The 24,260-nt window shown below is 12.9% G+C and overlaps 3 protein-coding genes across 3 annotated transcripts, besides 61 other annotated features; 2 read left to right on the top strand and 1 right to left on the bottom strand. All coding sequences in view use genetic code 6, as the record gives it.

Moving 5' to 3' along the window:
* Positions 1–999: 999 nt before the first annotated feature.
* Positions 1,000–1,024: a microsatellite.
* A 1,531-nt stretch (positions 1,025–2,555) lies between these two features.
* Positions 2,556–2,591: a microsatellite.
* A 418-nt stretch (positions 2,592–3,009) lies between these two features.
* Positions 3,010–3,065: a microsatellite.
* Positions 3,010–3,067: a microsatellite.
* Positions 3,013–3,066: a microsatellite.
* Positions 3,068–3,255: 188 nt separating the features above from the next.
* Positions 3,256–3,287: a microsatellite.
* Positions 3,257–3,306: a microsatellite.
* A 394-nt stretch (positions 3,307–3,700) lies between these two features.
* Positions 3,701–3,745: a microsatellite.
* Positions 3,709–3,753: a microsatellite.
* Positions 3,754–3,812: 59 nt separating this feature from the next.
* On the bottom strand, positions 3,813–4,895 carry IMG5_199490 (protein kinase domain protein; the record flags this gene model as incomplete). Its single annotated transcript, XM_004024104.1, has 2 exons — positions 3,813–4,197; positions 4,345–4,895. The coding sequence occupies 2 exons, from the start codon at positions 4,893–4,895 to the stop codon at positions 3,813–3,815; spliced, it is 936 nt and encodes a 311-aa protein (XP_004024153.1).
* Positions 4,206–4,324: a microsatellite.
* A 113-nt stretch (positions 4,896–5,008) lies between the features above and the next one.
* Positions 5,009–5,071: a microsatellite.
* A 2-nt stretch (positions 5,072–5,073) lies between these two features.
* Positions 5,074–5,116: a microsatellite.
* Positions 5,117–5,521: 405 nt separating this feature from the next.
* Positions 5,522–5,554: a microsatellite.
* Positions 5,555–6,104: 550 nt separating this feature from the next.
* Positions 6,105–6,140: a microsatellite.
* Positions 6,131–6,156: a microsatellite.
* A 698-nt stretch (positions 6,157–6,854) lies between these two features.
* Positions 6,855–6,944: a microsatellite.
* Positions 6,875–6,905: a microsatellite.
* Positions 6,903–6,954: a microsatellite.
* Positions 6,955–10,175: 3,221 nt separating this feature from the next.
* Positions 10,176–10,214: a microsatellite.
* A 428-nt stretch (positions 10,215–10,642) lies between these two features.
* Positions 10,643–10,682: a microsatellite.
* A 130-nt stretch (positions 10,683–10,812) lies between these two features.
* Positions 10,813–10,908: a microsatellite.
* A 23-nt stretch (positions 10,909–10,931) lies between these two features.
* Positions 10,932–11,020: a microsatellite.
* Positions 10,940–11,015: a microsatellite.
* Positions 11,021–11,364: 344 nt separating the features above from the next.
* Positions 11,365–11,425: a microsatellite.
* Positions 11,426–11,542: 117 nt separating this feature from the next.
* Positions 11,543–11,567: a microsatellite.
* A 108-nt stretch (positions 11,568–11,675) lies between these two features.
* Positions 11,676–11,715: a microsatellite.
* A 435-nt stretch (positions 11,716–12,150) lies between these two features.
* Positions 12,151–12,201: a microsatellite.
* Positions 12,202–12,210: 9 nt separating this feature from the next.
* Positions 12,211–12,282: a microsatellite.
* Positions 12,283–13,075: 793 nt separating this feature from the next.
* Positions 13,076–13,113: a microsatellite.
* A 333-nt stretch (positions 13,114–13,446) lies between these two features.
* Positions 13,447–13,499: a microsatellite.
* Positions 13,500–14,089: 590 nt separating this feature from the next.
* Positions 14,090–14,190: a microsatellite.
* Positions 14,090–14,221: a microsatellite.
* Positions 14,094–14,144: a microsatellite.
* Positions 14,095–14,151: a microsatellite.
* Positions 14,136–14,228: a microsatellite.
* Positions 14,160–14,221: a microsatellite.
* Positions 14,166–14,224: a microsatellite.
* Positions 14,227–14,288: a microsatellite.
* Positions 14,266–14,314: a microsatellite.
* Positions 14,315–14,821: 507 nt separating this feature from the next.
* Positions 14,822–14,868: a microsatellite.
* Positions 14,869–16,717: 1,849 nt separating this feature from the next.
* Positions 16,718–16,813: a microsatellite.
* Positions 16,720–16,776: a microsatellite.
* Positions 16,731–16,833: a microsatellite.
* Positions 16,731–16,835: a microsatellite.
* Positions 16,733–16,833: a microsatellite.
* Positions 16,753–16,832: a microsatellite.
* A 22-nt stretch (positions 16,836–16,857) lies between the features above and the next one.
* Positions 16,858–16,902: a microsatellite.
* Positions 16,903–17,005: 103 nt separating this feature from the next.
* Positions 17,006–17,033: a microsatellite.
* Positions 17,034–17,043: 10 nt separating this feature from the next.
* IMG5_199480 (nuclear poly polymerase npap nucleotidyltransferase protein binding, putative) lies at positions 17,044–18,620 on the top strand (the record flags this gene model as incomplete). The annotated part of the gene is made up of 2 exons (XM_004024103.1): positions 17,044–17,355; positions 17,394–18,620. The coding sequence occupies 2 exons, from the start codon at positions 17,044–17,046 to the stop codon at positions 18,618–18,620; spliced, it is 1,539 nt and encodes a 512-aa protein (XP_004024152.1).
* Positions 17,370–17,409: a microsatellite.
* Positions 18,621–19,183: 563 nt separating the features above from the next.
* Positions 19,184–19,217: a microsatellite.
* A 1,531-nt stretch (positions 19,218–20,748) lies between these two features.
* Positions 20,749–20,893: a microsatellite.
* Positions 20,839–20,925: a microsatellite.
* A 260-nt stretch (positions 20,926–21,185) lies between these two features.
* Positions 21,186–21,233: a microsatellite.
* A 215-nt stretch (positions 21,234–21,448) lies between these two features.
* Positions 21,449–21,517: a microsatellite.
* A 304-nt stretch (positions 21,518–21,821) lies between these two features.
* Positions 21,822–21,867: a microsatellite.
* Positions 21,826–21,871: a microsatellite.
* Positions 21,830–21,897: a microsatellite.
* A 262-nt stretch (positions 21,898–22,159) lies between these two features.
* On the top strand, positions 22,160–23,248 carry IMG5_199470 (hypothetical protein; the record flags this gene model as incomplete). Its single annotated transcript, XM_004024102.1, has 2 exons — positions 22,160–22,986; positions 23,047–23,248. The coding sequence occupies 2 exons, from the start codon at positions 22,160–22,162 to the stop codon at positions 23,063–23,065; spliced, it is 846 nt and encodes a 281-aa protein (XP_004024151.1). The 3' UTR covers positions 23,066–23,248.
* Positions 22,754–22,807: a microsatellite.
* Positions 22,810–22,852: a microsatellite.
* Positions 23,249–23,725: 477 nt separating the features above from the next.
* Positions 23,726–23,796: a microsatellite.
* A 279-nt stretch (positions 23,797–24,075) lies between these two features.
* Positions 24,076–24,127: a microsatellite.
* Positions 24,128–24,260: the final 133 nt, after the last annotated feature.

The raw sequence follows: 24,260 nt of genomic DNA, 5'->3' as shown, positions 1-24,260 counted from the left end.
TTTATTTTTAAATTTATTATCTTTCTTAATGATCTTTCAAATATTTTTAATTATTTTTTTCATAATAAACCTTTATTTTAATTAATTAAATATTTTATTTTTTAATTCCAAAAAAAAGAAAAAAAATATTAATGTATTTTAATAAACTCTATCAATTTCTAATATAAAATTAGGCATGTGTGGCATTCTATCATTATTTAATTTAGGTATTATACTAATCCTAATAAATAAATAAAATATTAAATATTAATATTTATAGTTAATTTATTAATAAAATAAGATTTTTAATTTAAAAAAATAAAAATTAACTTTTACTTTTAATAAGGTTCAAAATCAACAAAAACTTCTTTTAATAATTGCAGCGACTACTTATAGGTTTCATTATAAAGAAATAAATCTTTTGGTTATTTTTTTATGTACTTATTATATCCTTATTCTATCTTTTTATATAAATTAAAAAAAAAATATTAAATTTTATAAATAAATTCTTCCTTATTTTTTTTTTTTTTTTCTCAAAAAAGATTATATAAGAAAAATTATAATATTAAGTTTTTTTTGTTATTTATTACTTTTATATTTATAATGGCTTTTTGGTTATAATGTTTTATTTTTATTTATTTTTAGAGCCTTTTGGTCTTCCTTTCTTTTTTTAGCTTTATTCTATTATTTAAACATTAAAAGAATCATTCATTTTTTATATTTTAATAATTTTTTTAATATTTATTTATGTTTTATAAATTATTTTTTGTTTTATTTTTTTATTCTTTTTTGTTTTTGTTTTGTTTTGTTTTAATAATAAAATAAATATAGTTTTTTATTGATTATTCAAAACTGAATAATTTATGAGGCAAAATTAAAAAATTAAATTAATAAATATATGATGATATAGTAATTTTTAATAATAATTTATATAATTTACATAATGTTAATTAAATATAAATTAAAGAATATTATTATTTAAATTAGAATTAAATATATATTATTACTATAAAATATATAATTTTGTTTTATTTTGTTTTATTTTTTAAATAGATTATATAAAATTTTAATTTGTTTATTTAAAAAAAATACTATTAAACTTTTTTTTAATAATTTACAAATTAAATATAAATTTTTTAAATTTTTAATGTTAAATAATTGAAATATAGATTGTTAAAAATACCACTAATAATTTGATAATTATATATTATATTATATTATAAAAGTTTTAAAAATTATAAAAATATTCATATTAAAATAACTAGTTAAAATTAAATAATATTATTAAGGAAATTAAAAGAGTAATAATTTTTTTAATAGATTAAAAATGATAGTTATAATAAATTCTAAATATATTTTTAAGTCATATATTTTAAATTTTTTATTAAAATATAAGAAAAAAAAGGTTTCAACTTATTTAAATAATTAATATAAATAAATATTAAATTGTAAGTAACTTAAAGAAATATATTGAATTAAATAAAATAAAACATATATTAATATAAAAAATACTAATTTATACCTATTTAAAATAAATTTAATTTAATACTATATGAATAAATTAATAGGAATAATAAAAAATAATTTTAAATTATTTTATTTTTTAAAATTAAAAAAAAAAATTCTTTAAATAATAATAAAATAAAAAAGTTATTTTATTTATATATATTACTACTAACATAATGTTTTTTTTATATTTTTAAATAAATAAAGAATTCTATCAAATAAACATAAAGTCTTTTATCCATTTTCTCTTTACAAATTATATATTTTTTGGTTTAGTTTTTATAATAAAATTATAGAAAAAATATTATTAAAACAATATAAACAAGTAATATATATTTAATATAAATTTCTAAAAGAAAAATGAAAGAAGAATAAATATTAAAACTAATAAAAAAAAAATATGATAATTTATAATAAAATTTTATATAATATTTAATATTATCTTATAATTTTTTTTTTTTTTTTTTTTCTAATATAAAATAATTTCTTAATTTTTCTTATTTACAAAAAAATATAAAAGTTACAAGTTTTAAATTAGCATGAATGTAAATTTTCTCAAAAACCTATTAAAAATAATATATTTAAGCAGAATACATAACATGATAATATGATAGATAACCAAGAAATGGATTAATAATCAGCAACAAATGTAATAAATCATATGAATTTAGTTAAGGTATCAAAAACAAAAAATTTTATGAAACGGTTTATAAATAAAAAAAGACTCTAGTGGAATAATGTACATGTGATTTAAGTAATCATAATTAAGAAATATAATTATTAAGATAAGATATTCAAAATTTGAAATATTATATGAATTAAAATAATGAAGAAGCTACAAATTCTTCAATCCCAACCATATAAGCTTTATTAAAAAATGTAAAATTAGCAATACAAGTTTAAAATGATGAAAATAAAAAAATGTAATAATAAATAACTGAAATAAAAAAGGAAAAAGTTAATTATAACATTTAATTATTTTATGTGTTTAAAAGTTAGCTGAATTAGAAAATTAGGTTGGAAATTATACGAAATGAATTATAATTTTTTAAATAAAATATAAAATATTTTATATATATATTATATATATATATATATATATATATTAACTTAAAATTAATTAGAATTAAAAATATTATTTTTTATTAAAATAAAATTTCATTTTATTACAATTTTTTATATATTTTTCATTATATTGTTAAATTTAAATTATTCATAAATTATAATATGTATAAAATCAATATTAGAATGATTCAAATTGCATAACTGCAATTTAAAATGGAACTGAATCTTTCATAGATTTACTAGTGTTTTACATTTACAATTGGTTAAGTGTTTCAACTTTCTTATGTTATTTTGCAGTTTATGAATCTAATTATAATTTTACATATATAAATTATTTGATATTTTTATTTGAATATACTTCTTTAATCTCTTAAATAGCTATTTTATTAACTACTGACAATTACTAACATTAAATAAACTAAAAATACTATATATTTTGTAAATTTCATTTTATGTAAATTATTTATTTTTTTATTTATCTTTGTTATTTTTATTGTTATTTTTTTATTTTATTTTAATTATTATAAAAAATATATACAATTATCGTTTTTAAAATATTAAAAACCTATTTTCGTTTTATAAATATATCATATAATTTTTATTTTTATATATATTTTTATTTAAATCTTATATTACTTAATAATATTCTTTCTATAATATAAATACTTATTTATTAATTAAATTAATAACAATTTTTAAATAAAATTTATATATATTTATTTTTATAATATATTTATAGTTTATTTTTTAATTATTATTAATTTAAAAAAAAAATGATTAATTCTTTTTTTATAGCATATTTATTTTGTCTATTGTATTTTTTTAATTTTTTTATAATAATATTAAAAGGTAATAATATATAAAAAAGATTTAGATTTATAATAATTCTAAAAATAAAATCAAACATAGATTGTGTATATAATAACTAAAAAAATAAAAAAAAAAAAAATTATAATATATATATATATTTTATTAAATATTAATAAATAATATATATTTAATATTTATTTTAGTTTTTAAATTTTATAATTTATAAATTTATATTTTATCTTTATTAAAAAATTAAAGTAATAATTATATGAAAAAATACATTATTAGATTGTTCAAATATATATTTAAAACATAATAAACTTAATAAACACAAACCAAATTAAATAAATATATTTAAATATATATATATATATATATATATTTATATTTATAATAATTACAATAATGTTTTTTTTATAAATTAATTAAATTATAATTTATTAGTAAAATTTTCAAATATTTATATTTTTTAAAGAATATATCTAATCATCTTATTTTTATTAAAAGTTTTCAAAATCCGTTTTACTAAGAGAATTTAATGATTAAAAATGATTTTAATTATAGTTTAATATTTTTTATTATTATAAACATAATTTTTATTTGTGCCAATCTAATTTTTTTATATTGCTCTTAAAATAAATAAAAAAAATATGCATAGCTTTTAAAAAAAAAAAAAAAACTAAAAAAGGATGATTTAAGGCTTCTTAAACTTATATTCTTTTTTAAGGGTCTTTTTCTAATAGTTTTTCAAGAAAATCTTTACATTCGTCATCTAAATTATTATTACATTATATTTTTTATTTTATAATTAAATTAATTAACAATTATACATTATCACTAAATTAATATATATATATATAAATATAAGTTTTTAAATATATATATGTATATATATATATAAAAATATATATATATGAATATTTATTTATATATATATATTTTTATACATATATATTATTTATATTTTTAATTAGTTTTTTTTACCTTTAAAAAGGTAAAACTCCATATAATAAAAAGTAAAAAATTACTCCAATACTCCATATATCAACTGATTTTTTATAAAAATAATCTGTAAAAAACTCAGGAGCCATAAAATATATAACACCAGTATGTGTCCACATTAATTATTGTTTATTAATTGATTATTTTGCAACTGAAAAATCTATAAGAGTCACTTTTTCTTCTTTTTAATTATAAATTACATTACTAGTAGTTATATCTCTATGGCAAATATTATTTTAATGTAAAAATTATACAGCTTCTAGTAATTATTTTAGCATTCTTTTTATTTAATAAATAGATGGTTTATTATTTTAGCTAATATATTATTAGAGATTTATCCCTTTAACCTTTTTCATAATTAAATACGCAGTTTTATCATGCTTTTATATAAAAAAATCAACTTTATTAGAAATGTAAGGATGATTAATAAAATTATTCATTAAATTAGCTTCTTTTATAATCTTTTTTTAAAAAAAATCATTTATTTTATAACTATAGTTATTTAAAAACTTCAAATAAATATTCAATATCATTATATTTCATTATTTTAACACATAATTTTTCTCTACAATTTATATTTTATAAAAAATAATCATTAATCTCATTTCTTCTATAACATTTTTTAATTATAGAATGAGCTCCCTATAATAATATAAAATAAAATAAAATAAAAAAAAGTAAAATAAATTAAAATAAAATAAAATAAAATTAATATATATTTATATATATTTATATATATATATATAAATATATAAAATATATTTTTTTTCACTTCTCCTATTTTTTTCCCTATTCTATACAATTAATTAAATTTAAGTAAAATATTTGGTTTTTATATATTATTTTCGTTTTTTTTTTAACAAAATGATGCATATAGTCTATCTCTCAATTATAATGCTTAATTATTTTTTTATTCTATTTAAAAATTACTTTAATTTTGTATTTTTTATTGACTAATTTAAGTATTTTAATCGATTTAGATAAATGTTTAAGGTGAATAATATTCTTCATTTATTTATGCTATTATAGGCTTTCTTTTATGTACTATTTATAATTATGGTAGTTTACTTTGAGAACTTTCCCTTCTTTCTAATAATCCTGTTGTTTTCGATTTATTTCTATTTTAAGGATTTGTTTGATTTTCTATTTAATTATCCATATTATATATTTTTTTTAATTATATATTTTTTTTTTTTTTGATTTATATTAAAATATTATTTATATAATTAATTGGTAATTTTCATATTAAATAAATAAAAGTATTAAATTTTTTCTATTTATAGATATATTTAATAATTTTTAATTGTGAATTTTCATTATTATATAAATAAATATATTTTTATAAAAATTGCTTTATATATGTAATATTTTCAAACTTTTATAAGATTTAAATTTAGAATTTTTTTTTTTTTTTTTTTTTAATAAAATATTTATAATATAATAATATTTTTATTTTTTTTTAGTATACAAATATATATAAATTGTATTATAAAAAAAATTAAAATTATACTTTTATCATTTTTATATAAATAAAATTAAAAAACATTATATTATATACTATAATTTGTTTTTATTATTACTTAGATATAATAATAATTATACAAATATAATCTAAAGGTATCTTAGAAAAATATTTTAGTAAATAATTCATATAATATTACTTAATTAATAAATTACTTGTAAAAATTATAATAATATTCCATTTTTTTAAAAAAAATATATCAAAAGTATCTTTATTTTAAAAAAATAACATTAAAAATAAAAATAAATATTAAAAAATTATATTAAAAAATTGTAAAAAAAATACTACATATAATAAACAAAAAATATAAAAGATGAATTAATAATTCATAAACTAATAAGAAATATAAATACATAACAATTTAATATAAAACGAAAAGAAAACAACAAAACTATTCAAAAGTCTACTCCTATAATTTAAAATATGCAAATTTTTAATATTATTATTAAACATATTATTTAGTATTTTATATATTCTTCTATATTAAATCGGCTGTAATTAACCTTATCTCTAAAAGCTTTCATTTAGTGCTATTACTATTTTTTTATTTCAAACAATATATTATATTTTAATAATATGGCCTTCCTTAAATAAAAAAAATGCTTTTTTTTAGCCGAAGAACTAAATGAGACTATATTTGATGGACAAGAAGATTTTTTCGAAAATATGTCAAAAGCATAATAATTAAAAAAATAAAAATTCTAAAAAGATTAATTAATAATTATTTCTGTTATTATAACTTTATATATAAAACTGTAGATTTAATCATTACAATAAGTAATATAGGATTAATAATTACAATTTTTATATTTTTTTCGTAAAATAATACTTTTATATTATGTTCTATAATAATTAGATTTCTCATATTTTTGATAGTAAATGTATCATTTCTTCTTGGATAATATTTTTTACAACACTCCTATTGGTAATTGTGTATAATAAATAATTATCAGTAATAATTTTGACAATAATATGTATTTTATTTATAAATAATTAAATAATTATTTAATAAAATAATTATATATATATTTTTTAAATATAAATATATATATATATATATATATTTATATTTATTTAAATTAAAAAGTTTCTCCTATAGTTATTTGCTATATTCCTATTAAAATATATTCCTTTGATAAAGAAATTGCAAGAACTAATATCAAAATTTTAAAGTAATTAGTATAAATAAAATACAAACCCGAATCAATTTAAGGAGATGAACATTAATGCATTATATGTAGAACATAATATAAATTAAACTAAAAAATCATAGTTTTACCTTGTAGTATTTATCACCATTTTCACTATTATTGTATTGAAAAATGGTTTAAAATTTCACAATCTTGTCCTATGTGTAGGAAATAATTAACAAGTTCGTATTTAATAGAAAAATAAAATTAAGAGTAAATATAATTAAATAGATAATATAATGAAGTTTAATAAAATAATTGAATATTATTAATTTTATATATATATATGTATATATTTTATATATTTATTTAACATTTTTTTAATTTATATATAATAAATTAATATCTTATTTTTTATATTTTTTTCTATTAAAAAATACCTATTTATTCACAAAAAAACAAAGAAAATTTTAAATAGAATTTAGTTTTTATAACAATTTTAAATAAACTATATAAATAAAAGTATATTAATAAATATTTTTTATAAGAATTAGTAAAATGAATTATTAGGATTAATTCAATAAAACTACAAATATTATTATAAAAAAATTTTATAAATTAATTATATAAATTTATATGTAAATAATTTATTTTTGTATATTTCATAATTTATTTTTGAATAAATAAAATAAAATTAATTTAATTTTAAAATATATGAATAGTGAGTGAATAGAGTGTTTTTGTTTAATCAATAAACAAATTATGAAAATATAAAAAATTGAATAGTTTTGTTTTTGAAAATTAGATATAATATAATTATATTAATTTTTTAGTAAAAAACCATATAATAAAAAAAAGAAGAATATCATTTTTTTCTCAATATTTTTAAAACTATTATATAAATATAATTTTTATTTATTATTTTTTCTATTATATAAAATAAAAAAATTTTATTGTATTATATATCTATAATTAATATTATTAATATTTACAAAATAAAAATATCTTTTATTTAATAAATATAATAATAATTATAATATAATATAAATTTCAAAATAGTATAATAATCTAAAACTCATATATAAATTATAAAAAATACTTATTTATTTTAATATATATAACTTTATAATTAATTAATTTATGTATTTTTATGATAATTATTATATATTTGTCATTATTCACTTTTATCTAAAACTATAAAAACCTTATTATTTTTCCTAATCATTATCATTTTCATTTGATGTTTTAGACTAACTTCGTTTAAAATACATAGTATTATTGCATTGTTTTTTTTAAAACTTATCTTAAGTATGTTAAATATTAATATTATTAATTGGACTTTTTTATATTTTTTAAGCAATCAAAAATGGGGGGGTGTCACATTTTATTTTTTAAAGAATTTCGATATTACTATTAAAATAATTTTAAGAAAAAACTGATTTTTTTGTTGTTTTCTTCCTATTATTAATTAATCTATTATTTTAAGTTTAAGTAATCAATTATTAAGAAGTACAAGGATGTTCTGATTATTATATTAAACTATTTTTATAATCAAAATCTTATTTTTCTAACTTTTATAAAATTGAGACCCATTAGTTTAAATAAATATCAAAATAATCTTTATCTTTTTCAATTTGTTCATAAGATAGTTTATAAGCAATATCTTTTTCGTCAATTTTTTACCTAAAACTTTATTCTTAAAAATTCGCATTTTATTTATTCTTTTAAATTTACGAATATTCATTATTATCTAGTCCAGTTAAATTATTATATTCGTAAATAATTTAGTCTTAATAATTATAAATAATAAATTACATAAAAATAGCTCCTCCTAACCCTTATACAGAGAAAATAATTAAAGGATAATATACCAAAAAGATAAAAATCACGAATAAAATTTTTAAAAAGATATCAATTTTTTCGTCTTTAAAACTTATAATTATCAAATTTTCTTCTGTTTTTAATTAAATAATTTTATTCTTTTTATATAATTCTGAGTTTTCTAAAGCCTTCTTTTACTCTCCAATAATACTATAATAACATTATTTATTTAATAAATCAATTTTTTAATTAGAGCAAAGCCATATAGGTATTTTTTATTTATTTTTTTAATCAAAATAGGGATATATTAATTAATTTATTAAATTTTAGTATTAAGAGTATGGACTTTTTGTATTTACTTCGCAAGAAAATGCTATAGTATTTTAATTTATTTATAATTAATATAATGTATAAAAATAGTTATTTCGTAATTTATATATATATTTTCCTTACACTTAGCAATTTTAAACGAAATTCCATTAATGTTAAAACGAAGAATGAAAAAGTTAAAAATAGAAAAAGAAAAAAGCTGGCAAGAGTAAAAAGATTCCAAAAAAGGATAATTAATTTCTCCTTTTATTAATTTTCCAAATTTTTTGTTACCAAGCATATCTATATATGAGATAATAATAGAAAGGAAATATAGGAAATAAAATAAAGGCTAGTTTAAATTGTTTAGAAATTTTAAAATATAAATCATTGTTGTTATTATTTCAAATAAAGCTAAATTTAGAAATTATACCAAATAAAAATGCAATTTTTATAAAATGTCGAATTGGGATGAATTATAGGGATTTTTAACTTTTTTTACAAAGGATTTTTTATTTATTTTCGTAAAAAATTTTAGATTTTGTATATTTAGTTTTTTTTTTTTATTATTATTATTATTATTAATTTTATTCCATCTTTTTTTTTATTGTGAATGCCTTTTTTCGATTATTATATAAATAATAAATTTATATATATCAGTATTTATATATATATTTTAATTTTTTTTACTTTAATTTTATATTATTATATCAATTCAATTTAATAATAATAACAGAAATATCTCAAAAATATATAAATTATATAAATATTAAATTAAAAAAAATAAAATTCAAGACTGATAAATATTATTATATATAATAAAAAACAATTAGATATATAATCTACATAATGAAAAAATATATTACATTTATATATATTTTTTAATAATTTGTATATTTTGAATAAAAAATAATATTCATTATTAATATTCTAAATATTACTTCTCAGTTTTGTTTATCTTTTTTCTATAATTTTATTTTTAAAAACTTTATTAAAAACCAAAAATGATATTATCCAAAATTTTATGGTCTTTTTTTTGTATATTGCCTTTTTTTGTATATTATCTTTTTAAATTAAAATAATTATAAAAAAAAAATGATTTTAATAAGAAATATATAAAATATTCCTGAAAAAAAAATTTAATATTTGTTATAAGTTTTTAAATGTAATATTAATAATAAATATTTATTTTTATTTTTAAAAATAGACGATACTTATTAAAATTACTATATTGTTTCAAAATTTAATTTTGGAATATGATTTCAAATAATATGAAATTGAAAAAATTATAAATATATGCTTAAATAGAATTTAAAAGGCGAAGATAATGACGACAATTATTCTATTGTATTTTTTTAAAAAGAATTAATAAATGATAAACTATTGAGAAAATAATAATTAATAGAATAATGTGAAAAATACAAAAAAATATAAAGAGTTAAAAATTATAAAAAAATGATCTAAAAGTATCAAAAATAAAATATAAATACAATTATTATATTTGAATACAAATATAAATTATTTAATATAAAAATAAAAAAATAACTTTATTTAGAGAGTAAAAGAATATATTTTTTTAAAAAAATAAAAAAAGTTTAAATGTATATTAAAAAAAGTTGAAAAATTAATAATTTTTAAATGAAAAAATAAACAAAAACAAAATTAAAAATATAGATATAAATATATATATATATATATGAATAATAATTTATATATATTATATTTATTTTATTATTTTATATAAATATATATATATATATTATAACATATTTTAAAAAAATTATAAAATTTAAAGTATATAATTATTATTCTTATAAATTTTAATTAATATATATAAAATTTTTATTCATATAATTATTATTTAATATATAAATTAAAAATCATAAAAACAATAATTATAATATTATTTGAGATACGAGTTTTTTTTTATAGAACTAAATTATAATATTTTTTATTATAATTTTAATGTTTAAAACAAATTATTTTGATTTAAATTTTAAAGATTGTTTTGCTAATAACACTTTTATATTTAATAAAAAAATCTAAATTTTTATATAAAAATAAATACTCTTTTATATTTTAATATTACTTAAACATGAAAAAAATAAATACTAAAGGTCTTAATCAATTAATAATTATTTTATTTATTTATTAATTATACTAAAATATATGTTTAGTTTTAGTTTTAATTATTAACCTTACAAATATAATAAGATACTATAATATATCCTATAATTCTTTATATTTAATATATCCTCAAAATTATTTATTATTTATATATTAGTTATTATTAAAATTAATCTTTTAATTTATAAAATGATAGTATTAAATACTGAAATTAATTTTTTTGTTATCAGTATTTTTAATTAAAGACTTTAATTAATCATTTTTATTTGTTTTTATTTTATATCTTTATTTTATATTTGTAAATAATATAATTATTTTAAAACTACGTTGTTTAAAATCTATAGAATCTTGTGTATTTATAGCTTAAATAACTATAAGAGAATTTTTTTTAAAGAAGATTCCTTTTTTATATTATTTTTTATTTTTATTATTATATATTTTTATAACTTTTTTCTTTATTTGATTAGTAAAAAAATAAAAAAAGTATTAATTTTTAATGCGAATTTTATTGATGATTTTTTATAGGGATAATACATAAATATATATATTTTATTTTCTCATAATTAATTCTATTTATTTTAATTATTTTAAAATTCTAAACCTTTAGTAATATGATAAGACTAATTATTTTAAAAATAGTTAAATTTATATTAATTTTGAAGTTTTTCAATTAATTTATTTTAAATAAACTTTTCATATTCAATTTTTTATTTTTCGAATTCATTTTTGACATGTAATATTTTTTCTTGAATTTATTTTTATATTATAATTTTATATTTTCGTTCTCATTTTCTTAAAGGCATATTTTTTCATTCAAAAAGCATATTTTTTCTTAAAATTCATTTTCTTATTTTTAAATATAATTTTTTTATTAATTTATTAAAATTTCTTATTCCTTTAATTTTTCTTAAAATTCTTTTTCTTTATTTTAAAACAAATTTTCTTAATTTTTTTATTAATTTTAAATATATTCGATTTCTTTATTTTTAATTTATTCTAAATTATTGATTTATTTCTCATAATCTTCCTTTTAATTTAATATTTATTAATTTTTATCTTCACATTATTTAATTAAATTCATATTTTATTTTTCCGAATTCATTAATTTTTCCTATAAATAACATATCTTTTTTTCATTGTCATTTTATGTTTATTTAAAAATAAAATTATCTCTAAATAATTTTTCCTTTTAATTAATTTAATAAAACCCATTATTCTTCTACACCAAATTTTTTTTATTACAAAATAAAATTTAGCTCTATGTATTTTATTCTTAATTTTATATTAATTAGACGTTACTTTTATTAATTTCATTCACTAAATTATTCTATTATAAATCAAATTATTATCTTTATTCTAATTATTTTTATATGCCTAATTTTGCTTTTGTTTACACTAATTTATTTACAGATTCACTTATATATTTTTAAGTACCCTTAAATCCGTTTTTTTCTAAAGTACATGCACTTGTCGTCTTAGTTAATTTTCTATAACCAATATAACTATTTTATTATATAAATAAAATTGTCTTTTATTATTATTTTTACGGATACTTTTTTTTCATTTTAATCATTATTTCTGATTTATACTATAATGAGGGAGGTATATATATCCTTTCAATATTTTCTTATTTAATAGTATTATCATTAAATTCTAAAGTTTTTAACTATTTAATTTTTTTTTTTTTAAAAAAAAAAAAAATTGATTTTTTTTCTCTTTTATACTTGTGTTTTTTCTAACTTATCTTATTTTTAATTTTGGTTTGAGAGAAATTTATTTATATTTTATTATTTTAAAAACATCCTTTTATATATTTTTTAGAATTTTTTAGATATTATTTTAAATACATTTATATTTTGTTGCTTTTTCTATCTGAAAAACTTGAATTTTATCTTGTAAGGAATTATTAACTGATTTCTGAGTTTATATTTTCCTTTTTTAATATTTTATTATGTTAAATATATAAATAATAATAAAAAATTATTGAAATATTTAATATATAAATAAAAATATTTTTATTTTCTTTACAATTAAATGCTTTTTCATTTTTATGTTTTTAATTTAAAGTTTTTTAATTAATTTATTAAATATTTGTTTAAAAAAAAAAAAAAAAAATTAATCTGTAAAAATATTATAAATAAAAATTTTAATAATATGTGATTTATAAAAAAAGAGATATAAATATAAATATATATAAATTAATATAAATTTAAATATATAAATATAAACTATTTTTTATATTTTTAAATAATTTTTTTTATTTAAAACTTTCTTTTCAAAACTGCAATTTATTAAATTCCTTTTTTAATATATTTAAAAGATTGAGACTTGCCTGACAAACAATTTGTAATTAAAATATTATTAAGGTCTAAAATTATTTAATTTTCACTAAAATAATAAAAAATTCCTAAAAAATTCTTTTACTAAAAAACTTTGATGCTTGATTACAAAAATTACAATTTTTTCGTTAATTTATATACTTTTTCAAAGCTTAATATTATGTTCTGAAGATAATTGTCACTAAAAATAATTACATTAAATATCTATATTATAATAAATATTCAAATTCTTTTCAAAATAATACAGTTATATTTTATAAATACACTATAAATATAGATAATATTATAGAAAAAAAAATGCATTATAATTTCAGCATTATTATTATGATATAACTAAAATAAAATTTATAAAATTTTCATTTATTTCTTAAAAAAAAAAGTAAAATTTTATTATAAATAATAATTTAATTTGCCATAAAAAAATATTGATAATTTTGTTTTATAAATAAATTAGAAAAAATAAGATTAAATTTCTGAGCATAATTAAAAAAATAAACAATATATAAAAAAAAAAAAAAAATTTATAAAAATAAAATAAAAATAATAATGATAAATAAAAAATTAATAATATAAAAAATAATTTAAAAAAATAAATAAATAAATAAATAAATTAATTTATATATATATATATATATATATATATATATATATTTATATATATATATTTTTATATATATAAAAATATATTATTTTTTTTTATATAATACAAATTACATTCATAAATTAATTTATATTTTTTTTTAATTTAATATTGTTAAAGATTAAATAAATTTTATATTATATACAAATTTAATTTTAAAAATATATAAATATACATATTTATCTCTTTTTTAAAATTATTATATTTTCTATTATATTTAACTATTTTATTTATATAATTAGAAAATATTTATTTTCAATTTTTTTTATTTATATATTAGATAATATTAATTTTTAATAGATAATAAGGATATTTAAACATATATTTACATTTTTTTAAGAATTATTTACATTTCTAATTATATAATTATATCTAAAATAATTTTTTTTATAAAAAATATATAAATTCTAAATATATTTCAAAATTTATACATATTTATATATTTAAAATATAATACATCTATGAATTTATATAAGTTTTCTTAGTATTATATATCAATTAAATTTATATGTTTTTTTTCATTATTTTTTAGTTTATAAAAAATAAAATTTAAATTATATTTTTAATATTTTAATAATTATATTTAACTAATATATTTATATATTAAATAAAAATTATTTATATTAAGGAATTAAAAGATATCTATATTTATTTTTATAAATTTTTTTTATTTTAAATTTAAAAATAAACTTATAATATATGTATTTCTTATAAACTAATATATAATAATTTTTTTTTTTAAATACTTTTTTCTAAATATATATAAAATTTTTATATTATTATTATTTATTTATATTAATTTTCATTTTTTATTTAATAAAAAAATAATATAGAAATAATAAAAATATATTAATATTTTTATGAAATAATTATATTGAATTTATTAATATATTTTAAATTAAATAAATTAAATTATATATATTTCAGAATTAAATCTATTTTAATCTAAAATATTTAAAAATAATTATTAAAAATTGTATAATATTAAAATTATTTTAATAATTATTCGATTAATATTTTTTTTTTTTTTTTTTCGTAAATCCATACTATTTAATAATATATTTTTATATATTTTATAATCAAATTCTTTTTTATAATTAAATTACCCATTTATTTTTTTAATTTTTCTCTTTTTTAAAAATATGTTTATTATAATTAACAATAAATTAATAAAATGTAATTTTAAAAACGTATATTTAAATTTTAAATATAAATAAAAGAAAATTGTTTTATATAACCATATATTTTTTTAAATGTATTTGATTATAAAATGTACTTAATTCTGCAATTAATAATAATTTTATTATTTTAAATTTTTTTTTAAAAAAAATACTAAGAACAAAAATTTTAAAAAACTAATATAACAAAAATATTTATTTTTTTTTGAAAAAAAAAAAAAAAAAAACACTATATTCCAATAAATATGTAAAATACTTAAATATTCTAATTATATCCTTAAAATAATTTAGTAAATACTTTTATAAATGAAAATCCTTTATCTATCTCTTTAAGCTTATTTCCTTAATAAAGTTAAAGGTCTTTATATATATAACCTTTAAAATCTAATATCATGAATGATAATATTGGAAAATTCGAATTAAATCCAAATAATGATAATAATAATTATTCTTTGATATTAAATTAATAAATTTAATAAAAATTAATAGACAGACCAGTTTTATCATTAAGATAATTGAATTAATATAGCTTATAAAATACAAATTACATAATATAAAAACAATAAGATAAAGAACTTGTTTAAACTGAAAAAGAATAAATTTAAAAGAAATAGATAGTTTAGAAATCTATAGTAATATAATAAAAATACAAGCTTTTAAGTGATTAAAGGATATAAATTTTAAAAGAAATAAAAAAAATCGTGAACAAGTTAAAAAAACGACAATAATCTTAAATTAAAATAAAGGAATTAATGATTTCTTTTTCCCATTATTTATAAACAAAAATAAGTAAAGAAAGTTATAAAGAATTCAAGTGTATAGAATAAATAATTTCTTAAAAAATGAATAAATTAGAATTCTTGGAATTAATTATAAGTGAATAAAATTATTAAGTCTTATTTAGATAATTTATTATTTAACCTCTTAAATAGATTTTAAAAGATAAGAATTTGGCAAATAATATATAATTTATTAATGAATATATCTCCTATATTTTTAATTATATTACTTAATGAATATTATAGCTTTTCTTTTAAGTTTTAAAACTAATTTATATTTACTTTTTATATATATATTTTTATTTGTCTGTACTTTTCTTTTATTTATTATAAAATTCTACAATTTTTTTTTTTTAAAAAAAAAAAAAACCTACATTTGTATATTTTTTTTTTTTAATTTTAATAATTGCTTTTAGCTTATTATTAATAATATTTAATTTAGTTTTCTTTTGTTAATTTTTTGTATTAATTTATGGGGGAGAACAAAACAAGTAAACTAAAAAAATTAATAAAATAATTAATTAAAAAAAAAAAAAAAACAATACAAAAATAAAAAAAAAATAAAAAAAAACAAAAAAAAACAAAAAAAAACAAAAATAACAAAAATAACAAAAATAACAAAAAAACACTGATTATAAAGAAACTAAAAAACAAAAAAGGATTAATAAATACAAAAAAATATTAAAAAATAAAAATAAAAAAATTAAGGTAATAAACTTATTAAAAAACCAATATTTTTAGGGCCAAAAAACAAAACAAAAAAATCAAAAATTAATAATATATTTATATTAATTCTTTAAACAAAAAAAACAAAAAAAACAAAAAATAAAAAAAGTATGTATATAAATAATTTCATAGAAAGACTTTCTTAATCATAACAATTATTAATAACCTTACAAAACCCCCACATTCCAATTGATAAAAAAGACCAACCTCCTGAAGCCCTAAAAATATCCCAAAAAATACTCAACATACTAGAAAAAGAATATAACTATTCCGAAACAGAAGAAGAAATTAAACAAAAGGATAAAAAAGTCCAAAAACTTCGCGAAATAATATTAAATTGGATATCCTAAGTAGCCGAAGAAAAATAAATAGACTTTAAATACAACGGTGATTTATTAATATTTGGTTCATATAAATTAAAAGTAAAAACTTATATATATATATAAATAAAAAAATATAGGTAAATTAAAAAAATAGTGATATAGACGCAGTTTGTTTTGTCCCATCTTTTGTAGAATGCAAAAAGCATTTTTTTGGTGATTTATTTCATATATTATCTTAAAAAAAAGAGGTAGAAGACATTTTTTCTATATAACATACTTCTGTCCCTTTAATAAAAATGAGATATTTTGGAATTCCCTTTGATATTTCATTTTCGAAATAATCCCAAAGTCAATTTAAATCTGATTTAGATATAAAATCAATATAAATTTTATAAGGAATGGACGAAAAATCAATTAGAGCTTTAAATGGATATAGAGTGGCTGAATGGTTTAATTAAAATATTAAAAATAAAGATACATTTAAAAAAGCCTTAAAGTGTATAAAATTATGGGCTTAAAATAGATGTATTTATTCAAATATTTTAGGCTATTTAAATGGAATAGCTTGGAGCATTTTAGTCGCAAAAATATGCTAATTATACCCCAATTATTTCGTTTATGGTATAATTGAGAGGTTTTTTTTTCTTTATTCAAGATGGAAATGGCATGATATGGCAGTTTAAATAGAGTATATATAAGAAGATATATATAATCAGATGATTTGTGGAAATTAATGGGTTCCAGAAAACAAAGGAATAAGCAATATGATGATTATAACCCCTTGTTTTCCTTGTATAAATTGTGCTTATAATGTCACTGAGAGTACTTTGAGGGTAATATAAGAGCAGTTTTAATACGGATATAGAATTTTAGATGAAATATAAAAAAATTAATCACATTATGACTATTAGGATCTTTTTAAACCTTTCGAATTTTTTAAAAGATATAATGCATTTTTATAAATAAGAATTTTAGCGAAAAATAAAAATGAGTATTTCCAATGGAAAGGTCATGTGGAAATTAATTTAAGAAAATTAACGAAAATTATTGAAAATGGAAAGCTTAGTAAAATAATTTTAATTCATCCTTTTTCGAAATTTATAGATTTATGTTTGAAGGAATAATTAGGAGATTATTCTTTAGGTTGTGTTTATTTTTATGGAATTAAAGTTAAAGATAATTAGAATGATATATAAATTTCTTTTGAGGAAGAAATTAAAAAATTTTTAGAGATTTTAGAGTTTGGGGATAAAATTCCATAATTAGTTAATATATCTATTAAATGTGTAAGGTAATAATAAGTTTTTGCTTTTAATTAAGATTGGGCAGAGGTTATAAATAATTAAATGGTTAACATTTAATGAAATAATTTATTTGTAATAAATACATTTTCATTATTCTTATCTTTTAATATTATTATTAATTAAAAAAAAATATATATATATATATTATATTATATTATTATGTTTTTATTTATATATTTATATTATTTATGAAATTATTTTGAAATAATATAATTTTTTTTATTTTTATTTTAAAATACTTATTAAATCTAAAATTATATTTAATCATCAATTAATTATATCATTTATAAAAATCAAAATTTCTATTGTAAACACTTAATGTAAAAATTTATTTACTTAATATTGATATTAATTGTTTTTAATATAAAAAACACACAAAACAATAATCGACAATTACAAATTATTATAATTATAATAAGAATTAGCATATTAATATCATTATATTATAATGAATTTCATATATAAAATTTTATTTAACCCTTTTTTAAAAAATATAACATAATTTTTACTTCGAATTAAAAAATAAGATACAACGATAGTAGATAATTCATTTTTGTTTAAAAAATAAATAATGAAATTACAGAAGGTTTGATTAAAAAAAACATTAATTTAAATATATTACTTAAATAATAATAATAATAAATTAATAATATATAAAAAACTATATAATTATATTTTAAGATATTAGAATAATAATATTATAATCGATTATATATCTTTTTGAATTAATTTTCATATACATTAATAATTTATATGTAAATTATTTTTTAGTTTAAAAAATAATGATAATTTAAGATATACATTAGAAAATTTCTCAAGTTTTAAATTTTATTAAAATTAAAAATATATTTATTAATTCTTTAAAACCAAAAAGAAAGAAAAATATAAAGTAATATAATAAATTATATTTCAAATAGATTTTAATTTAAATTATATTTATCTTTTAAAGCAATAAAAACATAATTGGATTTTAAATAAATTAAATATTTTTTTTTTAAATTATTAATTACGGAAAGACATTAAAAAAAAAATATTTTATTATACTATAATATTTAAGATTTATTAATTTATAAACTAAATATATTAAATTATAAAAAAAAAAAAAAATAGCTGAATTGTTTATTTGTTTATGTTTATTTTACAATATTGTTTTTTTATATATTTTTATTTATTCAAAAATACTATATCAACAATAAATAAAAGGGATTAAGAATTTATTTCGAATGAGAATAAAATAAAAAATTACATAAAAAAAAAAAATTTTTGTAGTTTTTTATATTAAAAAATACCTATTTAAAATATAGAATTTAAAAATAAATATTTCTTAAATAAAGCATTATTCATTATTTATAATAAAAAATTTTAATATATTAAGTATATATATTTTAAAGATATTTTATATTCCTTTATAAAATACAATTAATTAAATTTTGCTATTTTTTTGTTATTTTTTTAAATAAAAAAGGATATTTATTTATTTTACAAAAAAAAATAACACAAATGGAAACATAATTTTTATTTGACAAATTTTTACAAAGCGAATAATTTCTAAAAGATTAAGTAGAATTTGAGGTTTATTTTTAAAAAATTTATAAATAAAACAAAATAAAAAATAGAAAAATTACTTATAAAAAATAATAGATTAATGCTTTAAATTAAAAAATGAAAACGAATTTATTAAATGTAAAAAGAAAATTTAACACTAAAGAAAATCATATAAGTATTTTATTTAAAATTATATAGAATACGACTAATAGGTAATATCATTTTTGCAATAATGTTTATTTAAATTTAGAAAATTAGACATAATATGAATTAAAAATGTTTACAAATAAAGGACAACAATTAATATATCTAATGTTTAGAAAAAGAATCAGAGGAATAAATCAAAAAAATATAATAAAAGTTTTTATTTTTATAAGCTTTAAGACAATAAATGATGAAAGAATGAAATATAATAATAAAAAATTATTGATTAGTATAAATTTATAAATAAGAATAAAAAATGTAAATAAATATAATTTTTTCTAAACAAAACAATGCATTATAGATATAAAATATAGACTAATTTATATAAATTTATAAATAATAATATTTATACCAGAAAACTTTAATAAAAACTATTTTTTTTAAATTAAAAAAAATCATATAAAGAATATTTATATTATTTCAAATAATAAATAATTAGTAAATATTATAATATAATAAATATATGAATATATAAATATGAAAATATAAAAACAAATAAATATATAAATAAATAAATTAAAAAAATAAAATATATATAAATATATAAATATATAAATATATATATATATATATATATATATATAATTATTTCTTTATATGTATATATATATATATAAAGCAATAATTATAAAAAAGTTATTTGCATTTAATAATAAAAATAAGCATTTATTTATATATTTTTAATTAGTAATTTTTTTATATTTATAAAAATTATTAAAAAAAAGCAACAAAAAAAAAAATTACAATTTTTTTTTTTGATATATATAAAAATATAAAATATTATAAAATATTTATTTCAATCTTGCACAAAATAAATAAATCTTTAAATATATTAATATAAAAATATATAATTCATTTTTATAATTCTTTATTTACTTTAAAAACATAAATAAATACGTTTTAAAAAAAACATAATATCGTTTTTTACCTTATTAACCTTTATGTACCTTTTTCTATTATTTTTTTACTATCTAAACAAGAAAAAAAATACTATTAATAAAATTATAAATTAAAAAAAAATATTTTTATTAAAATACAAAGAAAATATAAATAAAAAAATATTAATGAACTTTAAAGGAGTTGGATTTATAAATTATTTATATATCCTTGTATTAATACTAGGTAAAAAATAAATAAAGATATATATATATATATATATATATATATATATATATATATATATATTATATATATATTATATTTATATAAAGGTACATGGATAAATGTAAGTATATTTTCTACAATATGATGGTTAGCAATATTATTTTATTTATATAATTTATTATGTTTAGGTAATAAAAATAATATATTTATTTATAATTAAATAAAAATTAGATGATAAAAACGAAATCTACTTTAAAAATTAAAGATTTGTAATAGTTTTTTTAACATCATTTAGCAATTTATTAATGGTATTTCATGGTTATATTTTAATTGAATATATACTATCAAAAGACTAAGAATAATATTATGTTTCTTTAATTCATTTAGGTTTTGATGTAAAAAATAAAAATAATTATTATATTATTATATATATATTTTATTTATAATTATATATATATAAATATATATATATATATAAATATATTTTTATTTGTATATAGTATAATACTACATCAGATATTATATTTCAAACTTCTTTAAATTTGATATTGGCATTTATAGCTTTTTGTTTAGGTGTTTTCGTTTATTTTGAATTAAATATATAAGAGTAATTTTTTAAAGGAGGAATGGACATATTAGATAATTCTTTAAATTAAGATGACTAATATAGAGTTTTTATAAGAAAATCTACATTAGTATAGAATTGTTAGGTTACTATATAATAAAAATATGATTCAGCTGAAAAAATGTTAACGGTTATATACATATTATTAGGTTTTCTAATAATTATAAGTGATGGCATTTTCGGTGTTATATATTGTATGATTATGTCAATTTGGTTTATGAATAAACTAGATAAAGATAACTGTTAAGATGTGGGATAATAAATTAAAATAAATGTAAAATATTTAAATATTTTGAAAATATTTTCTTTTTTAACATGTTATGCTGGTATAATTTGGAAATTAAACATTTTTAATAGTTAATATAGAGGAATTACTTTATTTATAAGCGGATATATTACCAAAAGCTTTATTTTATATTTTTTAGTTTTTATTATTTAAATATTCTTGCTTATGTTTGCAATCTATACATAAGATTTATTATAAAAAATAAAAGAAAATCATATAGACTTAATTTAGGGAAAATAAGCTTAATAAAACTAATAAAGTAAATTATTTAATTTTATAAATAATAATTATTATGGAATACTTATTGTTATTTGCCTTCTATGGATTTAAACTGTTTAAAGTATTTTTATGATTATTCCTATAATTCTTACATTAATAGGTAGTATTAATAGAAAAAAAGTAAAAAAAATATATATAAAAAAAAAAATTTATATATATATATATATATATATATATATATATATATTTATATATATATATATAAATTATTATTATTATTTATATTTTTTTATTTATTTTATTTATTTTTTAGAAAAATTTTAAACTTAAATCAGCGATTTTTGTAAATAATTATGGATGGATTTTTTTAATTATTAATTAGTTTTTTAATATTCCTTTTTTATTTAAATATATTACAGGAAAAGTTATATTTAATATTATTGGTAATTTATTTATATATATATATATATAAAAAATATAAATTATATTTATTTTTAAATAAGGTTTACACAGTATAAATGAAGAAAAAAGTGGTATTCGTGGACTTTTTGAAAGAATGAGATATATATTAACTTCGATTATTATTACATTTTCTATATACTACTTAATTTTATTAAAAATAAAATAAAGACAAAACAAACAATTTTTAAGTTAATAATAATTAATTGTAAATATATAATAAGAAGAAGACATAAATATACAAAAAAGTGAATTTACAATGCCTATAATATTAGACAAAGACATGTATGAATCCCAAAAATCGGTAAAATAGAATAATGAAGAAGAATAAGAAGAAAATAAAGAAAACGAAGAACTAAAAAAAAATACTAAAAAAACATTAAATTTTATAAAAAAAGCATAAAAAAAAATATAAAAATAAATGAAAACAGCAAATAAAAAAATTAATAATTTTTTAGATTTCCTTTTAAGTATTTTTGTACATTTAGAAAAACTTATTATATGTATTATTTTTGTAGTTGCGATTTAAAAAATCGATATTATACATTCATTTTATTTATTGGCTTTTATTGTTTTTGTGTTTATAAATGTAAAATATTGGAAATTTGTAATGTAAATAGTTATTGTTTATTCCTATCTTGTTATTATTTTTAAATATATTGTAAATATACTTTATAATACTAAAGTTATAGTAGAAATAAATGATACTATGAAATTATTTGGTATATATATATATATATATATATATATATATATATATATATATATATATATATATTAAATATATATTATATTTTAAATTAAAAATTTTAAAGGAATTAATGATAAATTAGATTTAAATAACTTTTTAATTGAATAAATTATATTAGTATTAATAGTTTTATTTTTATCTTATTATTAAACTAATGTATTATCAAAATCCTAAATATATTAAAAATATAAATAATAATGTATTGATTTAGAAGATGATTAAAAGACATATTAAGAAAAAAAAAAAATTATAAAAAAAATGGATTTTCTAAGTTAATTTTATATAAAATACGGTAAAATTAATAAATATAAATAATAAAATAATATATATATATATATATATATATATATATATTTATATATTTATATTTATATTAGGTATCTGGATATGTTATTTAAATTTATTAATAGTTGGACTGCTACCCCCTGCAAATATTCTTAGTTTTTTTTATTTAATTTTTTTATAATTATTTATATCTCTCACTCTATTTTTGGGTTCATCTGCTGG

This window comes from Ichthyophthirius multifiliis, assembly GCF_000220395.1.
Source record: "Ichthyophthirius multifiliis unplaced genomic scaffold scaff_1120509251417, whole genome shotgun sequence".
Lineage (NCBI taxonomy): Eukaryota > Ciliophora > Oligohymenophorea > Hymenostomatida > Ichthyophthirius > Ichthyophthirius multifiliis.
Note: the sequence above shows the minus strand (reverse complement) of the source record. Positions and strands in the feature narration are given on the sequence as shown.